Raw genomic sequence first — 17,854 nt, 5'->3', positions numbered from 1 at the left:
TCACAATCACCAAAGCTGCTGCTATAGACTGTCCTGTGCATGCATGCCATATACTTCAGTCCACCAGGTTCTTTATAAATCTCTATATTGGAGGGCTGAAAAACTGTGAAGGTCAGTCAGCAAATGGGACACAAATAAATAGTACAGTGGTACCTTGCATAACGAATGCCTCGCGCACCGAAAAACTCGCATAACGAAAGCGTTTTGCAATTTTTGGTGACTCGCACAATGAATTTTTATGACCCGTGCTTTGCAAGACAAATTTTGTTTTGTTTTGCTTTGGTTTGTCTTAAGGGGGGATCTTCATGTCAGTTTATGATCCCGTCCACCCTAGTAAGGGGAGGATCTTCATGTCAGTTTATGATCCCGTCCACCCTAGTAAGGGGAGGATCTTCATGTCAGCTTATGATCCCGTTCACCCTAGTAAGGGGAGGATCTTCATGTCAGTTTATGATCCCGTCCACCCTAGTAAGGGGAGGATCTTCATGTCAGTTTATGATCCCGTCCACCCTAGTAAGGGGAGGATCTTCATGTCAGTTTATGATCCCATCCACCCTAGTAAGGGGAGGATCTTCATGTCAGTTTATGTAAGTAAGTCCCATTGTGCTTGCTCCCAGGAAAGTGTGCACAGGATTACAGCCTTCAAACTCCCCACTCAGCATTCCCCCCATCGCTCATTCACCCTCTCACTGCCCCATTTCCTACACGTTTCCCCCCATGATCACGGCAAAAGCAAGCAATTGAGTGCAGCTGCTCTGTCCTCCACAGCTTAGAGCACAATCCTGTGCGTGTCTCCTCAGAAGTAAGTCCCATTGTGCTTGCTCCCAGGAAAGTGTGCACAGGATTACAGCCTTCAAGCTCCCCACTCAGCATCCCCCCCGTTTTTTGAAATCCTCTGTACAGTATGTATGGCTTTAAAGAGCACTTAATAAACACTTTGTAAACCAAATTTGACTTTGTTCTGACTTTTCTTGCCCATAGGAACGCATTAATTAAATTTCAATGCATTCCTATGGGAAAACGCACTTCGCAAAACGAAAAACTCGCATAACGAAAGGACTCACGGAAAAGAATAATTTCGTTATGCGAGGCACCACTGTACTGTGATACATATAGAAAAGTGTACCAACTCCTCCTTTTTATTGCTATATAATAATGTATCACATCTTTTGTGATGTATTTAGGTCTACTTAACACATCAACTTAGGGCCAAGCTACGCATGACCAGAAATGTGAAACCTAGAGCAGCAAAGCTCTACTGTCAGTTACAGTCAGTAGTAAATAGTGAGCGAGTTCTACCTTCAGTTTTTTCCCCACCGCAGAAAAAAAGTTTGATTTGCCCTAGCTGTAATTAGGCATTTAGGTTATTTTCTAATTAAAGACCCCGTCTGCAACTAGATGTATCAAGCAAGTCATGAAAACTGTTTACATTTAAGTTCTCAAAGTTTAGCCTGGAACAATTTGACCTATTCAGATGGCTGTAATCATAGCTTGTAACCACAGTGGAATGGTCATGGGTTGGAACAGAAGGGTGTTCAACTAGTACGGAGCTAGACTGCATATTTTTTACACAATCTCATGCACATATACTACAGCTGGGATCCAAAGAGGTCCTTCAGGCATCCTTTTAGGCATGGGATGTACACACTGTGGTTTTCTGCTTTTTTCTCCTTTTATCAGCAGGCTTTCATGCCATGTCACAGACTATTGTAAACAGCAGAGTTGCAGGTTATAACTCAATGCCCAACCATCTCCTTTCTGTTTGTTTTAATATCCACCTTAATGAAGAAGAGTTCCAGGAAACTTGAAAGTTTACTTCAGATTCAATACCTTTCTCAAGGTACTAATAATGGTATTACTAGATTGTGGCTTTTAGATCTTTTTCTACTTGGCCAACATGGCTACCTAAAAATGTTTTTTTTTTTCTTTAACTAAGGAAAGGTAATGTGTTTTCAACTTCTCATAGATTCATATCCTGCCATAGCAAGTCCACTCCTCTTGGCCTGAAGATAATATGAGGGATCCAGCATGCTTTTATTATTAACAGTATTTAATTTTCCTATTTCATTTGAGGTCTGATAACAGTCCAGTCCTGAGCTGCCCGGACAGCAGGGCTGCCACGGCACAGAAAATGGCTGCCATGGCATCCAGCATACCCCAGGCAGCCACTGATACCTCCTCAGATGAAGGGGACTTTCGCCCCCTTCCCCCAAGTATAGGAAGTAACCTCATTGCGGGGCTACTCAATTCTAAGGCAGCTCTGCAGCTGCCACAGGATCAAAGAATTTCGTGTTGGGTCTTATGGCCTGACACTGAGCTCAGGATCCAGTGGAGTTCCACCGGTCCCGCCCTCCCCCCACCCTACTCCCTCCCCCCGGAACACCTCCTGCTGCCCTCCTCACACCCCAGAACATCTCCTTCTTGCCTCACCCCATGTCTCTATCTATCTCTCCGCAGCCCATTGTTTCGGGTGACCATGGAGTGGCAGAGCACCGGCTTTCCACTGGGGCTATTTTTGTGCTGGGCCGGCACTAAGCCTTGCAAATATGCCTTACGGTACATTTGCGACAGTGTACGCCAGCAGGTTGGGCTCTAAGTTAAATGAATTTTTGTTTTGTTTTAATTCAAAGAATGCAAAATTCAACATGAAAGCCAAATCTATCTCGTAGTAGTTTTGCTTGTTCCAACTTTCTAACATGCTAATTTGATCCTGTTTCCTCTTTTACAGGTTCTCTGTACGGTCTCAAAGCAAATGTAAACTTGTATGTGTTACAGTGATTTAATGCTCTAAATTCAGATTGAATTAAAAAAACAAACTACTACATTGCATTTTAAATACTTGGGGGTGGATAGGATTGAGCTGTTAGTTCCTTTTCTGACATCATCAGGTCTTATAACACCATACCATCAAACCAAAGTTCTGCAGGCAAATAGTTGTTACTGTATTTTAAAACAAGGATAACAGAAGTTCAAGTATTGCTTATGCTAAACATATGCAGTGAATCTATCCATTTCTTATTTTTATTTTCAGCCAAGTTCTCATTCCATAGTTATTCTAAGAAATGTGACCTTTTTTGCCACTTAACCCCAAGGGAAGATAAAGTTCCAAGCAAATGCTTTTTTCATTGTGTGCTCCTTGACAATAGCCCATGCCAAACATTCTGATGAAGAATGTGCCATGAACTGTTGCTTCCATATGGATTCAGTGCTCTGGACCACTATTTTTAAAGCATTCCATAGCAAATGGCTGAAATGCTTCACTGCGTGTGTATGAAGCTAATGCGCTACTTTCATCACCTTCCACAGTATCGTGGGACAATCACAAGTGAGACAGTGCTTATGTCTCCAGTTGGATGCCTTATTCCATATTTTTTCTTCATTTGTTAATTGACTTGTCCTAAACCCATGAGTTTGGAATCCCAGCTTTCCAAAAGAAGAGACCTGGACCAGACCAAAAGCCCGTCTACTTCCCATTTCCCACATGGTCAAATTAAATACATGTGGGACACCTATAAACAGAAAATGGGAAGGCATATGCTTCTCTTGTCAGGGCTTTCCTGCTAGTGGTATATAAAATGGGGCAATCAGGGCTGTGAGTATGGAACTCTTTCAAAATAGCTACAATTCTGCCAAGGAATTATTTGGCAGAAAAGGGAGAAAGGAACAAATCCAGCAACTTGCTTCTAACATGCAGCCCAACAACTGAATCAAAAAGGGAACCGCATTTGGAGAACCCACTGGCACAGGTAGTTCTTAAACCAGATGGGCATGTTTATACAGAAGCCTTTTTTCATGAACACAGTGACCCTAACTGGATCAGAACAAATATGTTTGTTCAAAATGTTCCACCATCTTCAATCTCCCTCTCCCATACATACACTTTAGGATAACACTGTGATTACAATCCTATGCACACTTTCTAGGGAATAAGTTCCATTGAACACAATGGGACCTACTTCTGAGTAGACATGCATAGGATTGCGCTCTCTAATAGCTATGTTTTTGCAAAGCAAACAGGTATTTGTTCTACTATCTTTTCTATAGTTTTCTTGGCCACTTCATGTTTTTAAAAACAAAACCTTGTGATGGGCTTTTCTTTTCAATCCAATTTTCAAGTCACGCATTTGAAGTTTGGAAAAAGAATCATATGATTTACCAGCTAAATTATAGCTCTTTTCAAACAGGAAGCAAGAGGGTATGCAGAACAACCAGAGTGAGCAAATAAAAGGTTCTGGGCACACATCCAGTTTTAAATCAAAGACCAAACAAGGGGAATTTTGAAGAGGGAAGAAAGAATGTATAGGTCAACGTGGAAAATATGTTTCAAGTCATGAGAAAATGTTTTTCTGGCTAAAGCAGAACTGCTTTCATATAAAATGATGATTATGGGGAAATCTGTAAGCACAAAGGATGCCTTAAACATGACAGAATCCTTTTTTTCTTTTGGAAAAGCATTGGCTTTTTGAGGATGGAGAAGGGGTCAGAAAGAAATCTGGCACAATGGCTTAACATTTATTTTGAAGTGTTTTTATACAGCTCAAGACATCCGCCCCCTCCAGGAATGCAATCCATTCAAGTCAAACCACTGTACATCAATAAAATGGAAACACATTTGCTAAGTAATTATAAAAGGACTTTAATCCTCCTTCTTACATTAGGAAATGCCAGACCAATATTGCAAAATACTTTTTTCTGACAATGCCCCAGCACACTTGTCTTGTGCATGCATTATTCCTACCCTGCTAAAGGAAGCATAGTAGCCTTTCTCTATCTTACAATAGATCCTTGCTTCTCTTTAGTGAATTAACCCCCAGCCTCTGCTAGACCGGGGCTATTTTAGACAGTGGTACATGCAAGCATAACTTCTTGGTAACATAAGCAAGGAGAGAAAACAGAATATATATACAAGCCTTGTGACTATAGAGGGATGCTCATCTATCCAGCATTATCTATCCTGATAATCATCAAACAGAAGTTAATAGTGGAAAATGTCTGAATCTGGGACAAACACAGTGTTTCCCGCAAAAGACACAGAACAAGATGCCTGGAAGCAAAGTTCGTAAGAATGAGTCACTTCCTCTTTGCAAAGACATCACCTCAATCATTGCCCAAGGGAGAGAAAAGCCCCTTTCTAGAAATGTCAGTACCATGGAAGCTTCAACCATTAAGGAGAGCAAAGGATTTCTTAAGAGCTCAGTGGAACTCTTTGGCACATGGAGCCCAAACAAAAGATATTAGACAATGCCTGTGCTGCGCTGTGGTTTACTGTAAGTAGGTCCTGGGACCATCACAGCTACTGGCAAACACAAAAGATAAGAATGATTAATATGAGAACAACCAACTACACTTGAGAACTGGACAGCAACATTTTTTTCAATTTCAGTATGCCCTTTACAGTAAGGAGGAGCTAGATAGAAGATACAGATTTCAATTAGTGCTAATTCTAAGTAAGAATGCTTAAGATTGCTTAAGTCTTCTGCATGCTAACTCAGAAGTAAGTTGCCACTGTGTCACATACTCATGCCCAGTGGGATTTATTCCACAGTACATACATTTAGTTCGAGATAGGAATGTAGCCCATGTCTTTATGCTGGGGCTTGTATTTTCATTTGAACATCTAGATATCTTTTTTTTTGTTTCTCTCTTTCTATAAACTGAGCTCGATTCTTGTAGCCCAGTTTTATATAATCAAGTTTCTTAATATAGTATGGGATGAAATTAGTCAATGTTACTTCTTTCAGAATGAAGTCAAAAGAAAATACACAGAGAACAACCCAATAGGTTAAGAAAAACATTAGCTAAAAAAAAAAAAGACAGACACAGGCAGTGATCCATAAATGTTCTTACCTTGAAATTGTGTGCTTTTTCATAGTTGAAGTGGTTGTCATTTTGCGTTAGTGCTGCTCTCCTGACCAAAGAGGTGATCTGCGAATAGGCAAAGAGTTTCAGAGGTTGCCATAAGAGTGCCCCTTTGACTCCCATCTTAACCCCCAAGGCCACTGCCAGCAGCTCTTGGCGTTTCCGTCCTCGCTTAGATTTGTGAACCACGGCACAGGCTTTTTCATTTTCAAGCCACAGCTCCTCAGCAAACATGGTGCTTGGATCCCAGATCTTTTCCCTGTCTTCTTCTGAGCCTGGGAGGCTTACTGCTGTCAGGTTTGTCCAACTGCTTCGGATGTTAGACAGCAGATTGGAAGCAGCTGCAGCCCATTCTGCTGAGACTTCTGGCATGTGACTTGAATGGGCCGGCTTGTGTGATGGAAGGAGCTTCTGCATCTGAATAAGTAAGGGCCTGCTTTGTGACACTTCTTCTTTAAGGCAGACGTGTGTCTGAAACAATAGCCTGAATTCATGTACCAAACAACTCCCCTTTCTCCCCCCTCCCCCCCCAGCAGTGGTATCCTTCTAGACACTGAAGAAATAAAGGCAGTAGGACAGCTTCACTGTTTGATGGCACAACAAATTTCAAAGGATAGATCACATCTACTCGGGAGTGCCCCCCCCCCACAGTGACTGATGCTGCATCCAGTTGCAATCAGAGCTGGAGACTTGTGAGCTATTCCAGTACAAACACCAACAGAGTAAGCCTTTAAACCCCAATGATTGTTTAATCTTGCAGGGCTAAAAAATCTCTTCTTTTTCATATCCTGTGCAAGTGAAAATCTGGTAGCACTCAAAGGATTAGTAGCAGTTCTTTGCAAGGCATTAAATTAAGAGTGCTTTTGCTGGGCTCCACTTTTAACAAGCAAAGTAATTAGATCATTTCAGTAGATGATGAAAACTACAGACTCCCCATCTATAATTTGATTTGTATAGAAAAACATATAGTATCCCACTGGGGACAAAAGAGTCATTGAGGCATACGCACTCAACCAGATCAATATTATATACAGTCTGTAGAAACTGTAGGAGTCATTAGAAGGTGGCTTTTAGTCCAATACAAATGATATTGCAGGGTAGCAACTATAACACAGCAACAAAATGAGCTGCAATATGTATAAGTGATTCTTTGCTTGGATTGGCTAGGCACACAACAAGTTAAAAGTGCTGATCTACATAACAAACTGTTTATGTACATTAACAAGCCACACACTGTCTAGACTGGCAATCTGGAAGCATGCCAGGAAGTGGCAAAGCAAGATGGCAAAGGTAGGCAATCTGAAAAGCAAGCTGCTCTAACTCACCTCAGGAGGTGGCGCAAGTCCGAGGAGACCCATAGGCATCAGCAGCCCCTAACCAGTGATAAGGGGAAATGTTTCCCCTTGCCTCTGGCTAAGCCGCTGCTGGTCACAATCCTGCACTGGATACAGCGCAAGCCTCCTGGCTTGCCTGTTCCAGCACAAGTTAGGATTCTGCCCTTAGTGTGCAATGGGTCATATGCCTCGGAAAGTAGGGTCAGAATTCTGGCCTTAAATTCTGTAAATTATAAGATCAGATTTTCAGATATAATGTACGTGGAACTGACATTATTCTTTCAGGCAAATTTCCTTTTCCCCTTTTAATTATGTCTTACAGACATAATTCTGTAAGACATAAGACTGTAAGACTTTGCTGCAACCCTGTTGCTAAATAAACTCTTTTGCAGCTATAAGACAGCTGATAGCTACTGTTAAGAAGAGGGTTTCAAACCTGGTGTACATATATGGATCTCCGCAAAGACTGATATTTGGGGCTGTTTTGTGAAATGTCAACATGCCATTAGTGTAACAACTTCTCTGGCAGCTCAGCAATCAGAACAGTAAGCCCCAAACAACCTTCCCTTCCTGCTCTTACGGATCAGCCTTTAATCAGAGAGTGAGTGTTTTGGAACAGGTTGCACTGTTGATGACTGAGCACCCAACCTTCCGGTAATATTTTAAACAATGCTAATGGACATGCAGAGAGGTCCCTGATTCGCAGAAAACTGAGGGCCCAATCCTGAACAGTGCACGCTGACTTATCACCAGTACGCACTGTCGCAAAAGTGCCGTAAAGTACATTTACGAGCCCTACTGATGGGCAATTGCTGGTGGTGCCCCAGCGCTGATTGGCACTGGGCTAATGCTGGGCAACCATCAAAGCTCTGCCACTCGGCAGTCGCACGGAACACTGAGCAGTGAAGAGGTAAGCGGGGGTGTGGGGGAAGGAGGCGTTCCAGGGAGGACGGAGGGGGCAGAGGGCGGAGAGAGGGTGGGGAGGAGGCATGCCAGGGGAAGGGAGCAAGGAGATAGGGGGGTGGGACCGGTGGAGCATAGCTCCACTGGATCCAAAGCCTCTATGTTGGGCTCACCACCCTACATGGAGGATCTTGATTCACTGCCGACCTTTGGGTTGGCAGTGAATCAAGTAGCCCCATTGTGGGGCTACTCTCTTTGCCCAGGGGAAGGGGACATAAGTCCCCTTCTCCTGAGGAGGAGGCAGCGGCTGCTTGGAGCATACAGGATGTGGTGGCAGCCATTTTTGGTGCCGCCGCAGCCCTATGCCCCAGGCAGCTCAGGATTGGACTGTGAATCTGCAGCTACAGGGCCTCTTGTCGGTCTTTCAGCATCATTTTGGTACAGAAGAAGAGGCAGATTTTACTTTTGATTCCTTTCATCTGGATAGCGAAAATTATATACATTTGTATGTAACCCATCCTCAGAGGAGCTTAATGAAATGGACAACCCACTGAAGAAAAAAAGTTATGTTTTGTTCTAAATCAGGGGTGTCAAACTCATTTCATACAGCGGGCCGAATAGCATTCATGATGCCTGCTGAGGCAGAGGCAGTGGCGTAGCTAAGGGGGTGCAGGGGGTAGCAGTTGCACCGGGCATCAAGCCTTAGGGGAGCAATGACACAAGTGATCAAAATTATGAAAATCTTGGTATGTATGAATAATACCATCATGTTATATATCATTGGAAAGTTAATTTAATGCAGAGTGCAATGAAACAAACTGCACTGAAATATCTGTATTCTATCAAAAATTATGGCCAATTAACCAGAAAATGAAAACTGTCTTGTGGAACAAAAAGTGGATTTGCTTAACTCCATACTGACCTATGAGACTTTTCTGAGTGCCAATGATACAGCATGGAACCAATAATTTTTTATTTATTTCTGTAACTAAATTTGATTTTATCATGCGGAGGGGCTACAAAATCTTCTTTGACCCTGGGTAGCAGATAGATGCCTTAGCTATGCCACTGACTGGGGGGAGGCAGCAGAGCAAGTGGGTGGTGAGCTGCTGGGGGAGAGGAGGTGGGTTCCTGCCAATTTTCACTTTTTAAAAAGCCCGGGCGTGATGTCACTTCTGGTTGTGACATCACTTCTGGGGAAACATTTTGAGCTTGGCACCGGGCTACATGATCATTAGCTATGCCACTGGCCAGAGGTGATGTCATTAGGCAGAAAGTGATGTCATTAAACAGATCACAACCAAAATAAGAACTTTTTTCTTATTAGAAAACTCATTAGCCGCAAATGGCAGAAGAGGAAAATATGCATATCTTGATCGTATTTCAAGATATGGCAGAGCCAAATTTTCATGTGGGCTGCTCTTGGCACTGCTCAGCAGCTGAGAGCCTGAGGGCCAGATTAAAAGTTTCCGCGCGCCACATCTGGCCCCTGGGCCTTATGTTTGACACCCCTGTTCTAAATATTTCTCCTATTACATTTCATATGGATTGTTTAGATTTTGATGAAGTGGATTAGTAGGAACAATGATAAAATATAATTGAATGGAATTTGAAAAGTGGTGATAGGTTCTAAATATCTGTTTGCTTATGGATTCCTGGCATAAATACATTTTGCTGTGTAACAGGTATTATTTTGCTTATGTCAGCACCACTGTCAAAGCAGTGAGAAGTCAATTTCCTAATAATACTCTGGAATTTGTATTAGTCTTTTGAATGAGAAAAAAAGATCCTATTACATAAGGAACATTTTTATGTAATAAAGCAGGCACAATGTTCAGAATTACAGGATTATGATGATATAGTGGACATCTTTTTAGGGTATTTACTTCAAATCCATTAGATTTGAATGGATCTAAGAACAAATTTAGAGTAATAAGAGAAATCAGAAGCCTCTTTTTATAATGTCATAGAAACATGCGTCAAAGGAGAAAAGGAAGAGCTCAGTGTGTTGATATACAGAGGGCACACTGACATTTGCTACACATATTGTGTCTGAAATTTCATTTATGTGGCTGGGTTGCTTTTGCAACCATAGTAGTAGTCAGATGTTTATTGTATGAGGTTTCCTACAGAGAAAGGATGCATATAGCCAGGAATATGATAACAACACAAGTAGGATTTGTATACCATGTTTTGTGTGTGCAAAGCACTTCCTATGAATGATCTTGATATAATCCTTTACTTTGCAAGGTAAGTATTATTATCCTCATACTGCACCTGGGAAACTGAGGCTGGAAGGGAGCAGCTTGCCAATGGCCAGGGGCTATTTTGCTGGCAGAGACTTGGGAGACTCCATGTTGTGACTTCTCATCCAACATGGAGTTCAGGATCCAGTGGAGCAGGGCTCCACTGATCCTACCCCCTTCTGCCCCAGTTCCTCCTCCTGTTCTGTCTTCCCCTGCCCTGGAATGCTTTCCCCAACAACCAAGGCCCTCACCACTGCCCAGAGCTCTTACCTAGCTCTGGGTGGTGTCTGGCCATTGCTGGGCTTAGTGCCGACTGGCACTGAGCCAGCATAGGCTCAGGGTGTTGTGAGCATACTTTACAGCATGTTTGTGACACCTAGCGCTGATGCTGGAGGTCAATGCCAGCACTAGCCCAGGTCAGAATTGGGCCCTTAGTGAGTTAAAGGCACAGATGAAACTTGAATGCAGAAAGTCCTGCTTAGCTCCTCAGATACTACGTTGCACCACCTCTCACACAATACTTGAGCTTAATTATATGAAGGAACTCCTTGCCATATTAGTATTGTTGTTGATTGATCTATCTTGGGTCACAGGAAAGTAAGACACTAGGTCAAGCACTTCAGTTCAGCTGGGTTGTGGAAGCAGCTGTAGGTATGAGAATGTGAAGTATATTGCCTGCTAAGTTTGACATATCTCTTGCATGATAGTTTAGACAACCTAGCAGCTGTGACCATTTTTTTAAAGCTTGTAACAAATACCCAAACAGCTAAAAACTGGAAGCCAAAGTTAGCATGCCTCTATTTTCAGAATGTATCTACAAGTCTCTTGCTTATTTCTTTCACCAACCAGACCTACTTGACACTAAAATTCCAATTTAGCATACAGTTATTGTTATTTAAAAAAATAAATCAGAATAAGAGAAGAAAGAGAAGAAAGTTGCACTTGTTTCTCCCTGCTTGTCCATTCCTTGGCTATAAAAATGTAGACTGTAAGCTCCTCGGGCAGGGATGTGTGTGTGTGTGTGTGTGTGTGTGTGTGTGTGTGTGCTTGCTTAAACAGATAAATGACTGTTACTCAAAAATCCTTCATGCCATAATATAATACAGACAGGGTCTCATATCTACAGATTCAAAGCCTAATCATGTGGTCGGCAGCACGGAGCCATGCCGCTGACTATAGTCAGAAATGTGCCATAAGGCACGTTTGTGGGGCTCACCACTGGGCTCCCGCTGGTACTAGCCCAGCGTCGGCTGGTGCTGGGTTAGCACGGGGCAGTAGCCCAGGTTCTGCAGTTAGGCAGTTTCCCAGACCACACAGAGCTGTGGAATGGGAGGTGAGGGTATGGACCCAGGCAGGGAGGAGGCGTTCCGGGGAGGGGGGAGACTGGTGGGGGGCAGAGAGAGGGCGTGCCAGGGGGCAGGCGGGAGGAGGATCAGCAGAGCTTCCTGCTTCCTGTTACTGGTTGATCTAGTTTTGTCAAGCATTCCAGCTGCCAGCAGCCTGCTCACATCACGCTATAAGCTTGAATGCTTATCATGACTTGTTAAGGCAAGAAACACTTTACCAGTAAGCTTTAAAAAAAATGCTAATTGGTGCGTGGGACTGCTATTAATACACTCATGTCCCCTTATCCACAGGGGGCACTGAAACAGATCCCCCGTCAATACAGGGACAGTTGGGTAATGCTTTATTTTAAACCAGGAGTGGGCAAATGCTGGCCCGGGGGTCATTTGCAGCCTTCGGGGACCCCCAATCTGGCCCACAGGGAGCCCCCAGTCTCCAGTGAACCTCTGGTCCATCGGAGACTGTTGAAGCCCATGCTGGCCTACAACTACTAGTTGTGACGGCCCTATGTGAACTGCGGGCCAAGTTAGAGCAAGGCCTTTTATCGTCTCCATGTGTTTTCTGTTTCTCCCTGGGCATTATTTTAAGCCCCACCCCATAGCCTCTGAACTTATGTCTCCATTTGTTTCTGGTTTTGTCTGTATGTTTTCACTGTGCAAGAGGTGTGTGGCAACCAGTTCATAGTTCTCATGTTGTTTTATATGCCCTTATTGTAATTCTCAGGTATACTATAAATAAGCCTAGTAAAATTCATTCATTCATATAAGTTCTGCCTTATGAATAAATGATTTATGTAAATTTATTCAAATTTGAAATGTAAATTAATTCTTTTATCTCCCAGCCCCCAATAAAGTGTCAGAGAGATGATGTGGCCCTCCTGCCAAAATGTTTGCCCACCCCTGTTTTAGACCAATCAGAACTAACAATGTGTCAGTGAGCTTTCAAACCCTACAGAACTCTTCATCAAGTAAGCAAAAGAACTGGGGGGGCGGGGGATGTAAAGGGGGCATGTTGTAGAAGCCCCCAATAATCTGCAGTTTGAAAAGTCTAAAGATGAAGTTTACAGAGCTAGAAACATGTTGGAACAACTTTTGAAAGTTAAGACAGTTTCAATAAGCACACAGGGCTGTTTAGACCACAAAAGAAAAACACGGGAAATCCGCCCCCATATTTTTTAATTAGAAAGTCTGGAAGTTAACAGGTAGTGCAATCCTATGAATGTCTACTCAGAAGTTAGCCCCACTTAACTCAATAGTGTGTATTCTCATGTATGTGTGCATAAAGCTGAAGTCTCAGTCCAGTCTCAGCGCTCACTTGAAACATACAAGGTCCTTCCAAGCTAGAAGAACTAGGAAAAAGCAGAGCAACAGGGTGCCTTCATGTTCTCAAGGCAGATGATTTCTGGTGCTGCACTAGGATGAAGCCAATCAGGAGATTTATCTACTGTTGAAGGCCATTTCAATAAGCAAGGGCATTCTGTTGTCCTAATTCAGCAGAGCCCTTCCCACACAGAAGCTCTAAGTAAATGCAAAGCTCCTGTTGATACAAGTTCTTTACCATTTGTTGAAATGGAGGAAGCATCTTCCTATGCACATTCCTTTCTGTCTATGGAACTGTTCCTTTCAGTGAAATGAATAAGAAATCTCTCTTATGTGGGAGATTGGTATGTGTATCACAGCACCCACATAGCAGTGGATGGTGTGTCTTGCTTTCCTTCTGTTCCAGATAATAATGCAGCTATTATTAGATAAGCATGGGGACCTTCATGTGCATTCCAACTAGTGGAGAGAAACTTCAAAAAGGTTGCAGTCCCACACTGCAGGGGGAAGTGACTAACAGGGTCATGTGGGCAGGGCTATCTGAATGAGTCTTCCAACTGAATCTGTACCCTTGGCAGTCACAGATTCTGTCAGAAACACCCCAGGGGCAGCTTTATCAGGAAGTGAAAACTGGTGGCAGATCTGGGGCACTATTACAGACAAAGCCAGTCCACTGATGAGGCTGGGAGGTGTAGCAACTTCAGGGGGCAATGGATGTGTCATTGGCACCCTGCACCTGCCCAATGTCACCACTTGCCTGTCTTCACCTATCTACCCACCTGCCTAGCTGTGAGATGCTTTGGTCTCCACATTATTCTCCTAACTTTTTTTTTGCAGCCCACACTCAGCATGTTTAAAATGGAAGAATAATGGTAGGTAGTGCTAGGCTAGGCAGCAACAAGAAAAGGTAAGGGTTGTTAAAAAAAAAAAGTGAGAATAGAGTGGAGGCCAAAGCATCTCACAGAAAATGACAACTTACCTTGTGAATATTCAACATGGTGAATGATCATGTTTTTGCTTGTGTCCTCTCACCAGTGTGGCATTTATTTGTTTATTCACATTTTTATACCACACTTCCTCCAAGGAGCTCAGGGTAGTGTACATCGTTCCTTCCCTCCATTTGTCCTCACAACAATTCTGTGAGGTAAGTGAGGCTGAGAGATAGTGAGATAGCTTAAGGTCACCCAGAAAGCTTCATGGCTGAGTGGAGATTTGATCTGCCAGGTATAAGTCTAACTCTCGAACCACGACCATTTTGGCTCATTAGATTGGAGGCGAACAGGACCCAGGACAATGCTTCTCACCAAAATGAATGGCCTTGGACATATTTGAATATATGTGCCATTAAACACTGATGCTATTCCACTAGTATACAAACATCTGTATGAGACTAAAGTCTTAAGCTGAAATTGTTCTAGAGCAGTGGTTCCCAGTGGTGGGTCATGACCCACCATCCAGGGAAGCAGTGGTCCCTGCCCCTTTAAGGAGGGGGAAAGGCAGCAATGTGATTCCCAGGATCATGCTGCTGTCGGATATGGGAGGGTTTTTAAAATTATTATTAATTTAACTGCAGCCAGCGCTGAAGTCCTGGGGGATCAGGGGGGAGGGTGTCGGGGGGGGGGAGAGCTCCATAGGGCTCCCTGTGACAGCAAAAATCTAAAAAAAGAGAAACAAACAGGCACTTCCTGCTTTGTTGCGAAAACCAAAAGTGTCCCCCTTTTTTAGCAATTGCAGGCAAGGGGAGCCCTGTGGAGGACTCCCTGGATTCCCCAGATCCCCCAGGATTACATCGCTGGCAGGTAAATTTAAAAAAACCCTCCCGGTCCCAGCAGCAGCATGATCCTGGGGATCGCACTGCTTCCTTCCCCCCTCCACCTCAACAACTTAACCATGCTCCCAATTCCCTTGTAGGAGTTTGGGAAGCAATGTTCTAGATACTTTTACTAGTGTCTGAAGAGCTAAAGGATCATATTCTATGAACAGTGAAACCCAATCCTATCTTTATTTACTTGGGAGTACCTCTCGTTGCATTCACTGGTGCTTACATTCAAATAAGAATGCATGCTATTGCAAGCATATTCATGTAAGTACTTTTCAATTCCAGAGTCATGCCTCTGAAATCAGATTTCGGTATGTGCAAAATACCGAATAATATGAGCAGTTTCCAAAATATTTTAGCCTAAACACTGAGTATCGGACACTCTGGAGGAGTAATTCTGTCTCTGTAACACTAAGCTTGAGCATACAAACTGTCTTTTTTTCTTCATCTTTTCCTGCAAACTGCCTTTTATTTCACTGACAGCACAATCCTAACTTGCGCTGGAACAGGCAGGCTGGTGGGTCTGCGCTGTATCCAGCGCGAATTTCGAGCTGGCTGAGGCTTGACCTCTGGAAAAAATTCCTCTTACCCTGAGGAGAGCTGCAGCGGCCGCAATAGGTCTACTCAGACCTGTGCCACCTAAAGAGGTGGCGCAGAACCAAGCAGCCTGGAGCTGCTCTGCACTGCCCAGGAACTGCTGGATTCTGGCCCTGCCTCACACTCTCCCACTCTTCCCCAAGGGACTTGAACTAGCTCAGGGTGCAGTTAGGATTGCAGTGGGGAACAACCAAACTTCTGCAAAACTGGGTATCTCCTTGGAGGGTAAAACCCTTTCTTTTGTTTGCAGGCAGTCCTATTTTGCGTGAAAAGTGATTGGCATGGAATGTACCCACTTGGCTGTTTATATGCATAGGATGATCATACCCAGGATGTTCAAAAGAAGATTCTAGTTCCCATTGGTGCTGCATGGCTGGCTATGGAGAAAACTTACTGATGCTTTTTGCTGTCTCAGAGAACTTGGCTGGACCATAGTGGAGGCTTGTGCCTGGGATTTTACAGCCTGAATATTGTCCTTGGGATTGAACTTTTAACTTCTAAAATCCTTCAACTATGTGTCCCGTCTTTTTATCATCTTGAGACAAATTTTTAAACTACCTTCTCATCTGTGTTTTTTTAATATAGATTACTTTGCTTTTTGCTAGGGCAATTGCTTTTGAGCTCGGACCTACTATGGTCTGAACAAATCAAATTAGCTAGGAATCTTGCTGAAGTTAAGCTATTTTAGGTCTGGTCAGTATCTTCATGGAAGGACACCATGTATGCTGCCCTGAGCTCTTTTTAAGAAAGATAGGATATAAATAAATAAAATGTAAGTTAATGGGATATAAATAAATGAAAGCCATCTTCTCAGCTCTCTGCGTTTACTTAAGCCTCTTTAAGCCCACACAAATCAACCACTTTAGTGGACATACAAGAATGATGAACTTTAAGATAATTTGGGATCCTATTGGCCTGGAACAGCTGTAGTGATGTAAGTAATCAACTATCAGTGTGTGTATTTCTGGACCTTTTTTGGGGGGGGGGGAGTGGGCTAACTGACTGGAGAGCTATGCTAAGAAGTAGGGTAAAATTCCAGCTTGCACTGGGTTCCCACAATAGAAAGGTTTAAGCACAGGAGCGAAGATAGCCGCATAGTCAAAGCTGCTGTTAAAGCAAAAATGGGATTTTGAAGAGGGAGGAACATAATAACTCTGACTTCTACATTGAACTCCGAGCTGCCAGTAGATTAACATAGTAACAGCAGGTATAGCCTATTTATTCCTCTTGTCTCTTCTCCTCTCCTCCCACTCTCTCTTTGATCCTCTCCAATCCAACCCAGCAGTCCCACTGTGATCAGCAGGTAACCTTGTGTCTGATCAAGATGATGGGGCTACGTGTTTTCTGTGCATATCTACTGCAATCAGATTCTTTTCTTGTTTTTTGGTTTTTTACTTTGTAAGAAACTCCTTTATCTGGCTGGGCCTCTGTATGTGGATCCCTGGTTTTCTTACCCTCTGATTGTTGGTCTTGGTTCTCAGTGTTCTGTTATCCTACCTTCCAGTTGCATCTGGGAGGTGTTCTGAGACATGGGGTGGTCGCACACAGCCTCCCCAGGCCTCAAAAGCTCTCCTGAATACTTTCAAAAGGCACTTCTGGTTTTTTCCCCCGGAAAACTGGAAGTGCCTTTCTGAAACAATCAGGAGGGCTTCTGAGCTGCAGGGAGGATATGCACAGCCTTTCCCTGCCTCAGAAGGACACCAGGACACTTAGGAAAGGCTTCCGGTTGCTTTCATGCCCCCTCCCTCATAAATTTAATTATATGCAGAATTTGATATTCATGGTGGGTCTGGGAACAGATATACATTATGTAAATAAATTAAAAATATAAAAAGGGTATTAGGTTCCTAGTTTAATCCCTGGCATTTCCAGGTAGGACTGAGAATGCAATCCAGAGATTGTGTGGGCCAGCGTAAGGGACTTATGCTGGCCCGGGAATGTTGCAAACGTGCCATAAGTCACATTTGTGCCTCCTCCCAAGTCAACCAGGCCAGCGTACGTCTGTGTGCCAGCCCACGGAGGCCACATACAGCCTCCATGCCGACAGAGATGGGTAAGTTCGAAGAGTGGTAAATTGGGCTGGGTGTGGAAGTCTGAGCCAGGACGTATTTTAGGCCTCATTCCAGCAAGCTTAGAGCTATGTAACTATTCTGAAACACTCCACTGTCATCTGCCAGACCTTGTGGGCAAGAAGAAAAAAGGCGCAAATGATAAACTTTTTGCCAGAAGTGCCTACCCAGTTTGGAAAACAATAAAAAAAAAAATTCAGTTGTGTAGCTCAAATAAGTGAAATCACTTGCTACATGCGAACACCTACAGACAAATGAAAAATCAGGATTCCAATTAAAACTTGGAGAACATCCCTCCCAGAATCAAAATATGAAAATAATTTTAGGCACATCTGTACATTACAGGTGGACCTCTTTATCCACG

At 43.3% G+C, this 17,854-nt stretch overlaps 1 protein-coding gene across 2 annotated transcripts in view; it reads right to left on the bottom strand.

Moving 5' to 3' along the window:
* Window positions 1-17,854, bottom strand: part of CHN2 (chimerin 2) — a 175,234-nt gene that overhangs the window by 25,138 nt on the left and 132,242 nt on the right. For both annotated transcript variants that reach the window (XM_066627163.1, XM_066627164.1), the window contains one exon: window positions 5,848-5,925. In XM_066627163.1, the coding sequence (XP_066483260.1) occupies window positions 5,848-5,925 (78 nt within the window). The remainder of the gene's footprint in view (window positions 1-5,847; window positions 5,926-17,854) is intronic.

This window comes from Tiliqua scincoides, chromosome 5 (genome assembly GCF_035046505.1).
Source record: "Tiliqua scincoides isolate rTilSci1 chromosome 5, rTilSci1.hap2, whole genome shotgun sequence".
NCBI classification, from domain to species: Eukaryota; Metazoa; Chordata; class Lepidosauria; order Squamata; family Scincidae; genus Tiliqua; species Tiliqua scincoides.
The sequence above is the reverse complement of the archived record's forward strand: the minus strand, read 5'-3'. Positions and strand labels throughout refer to the sequence as shown.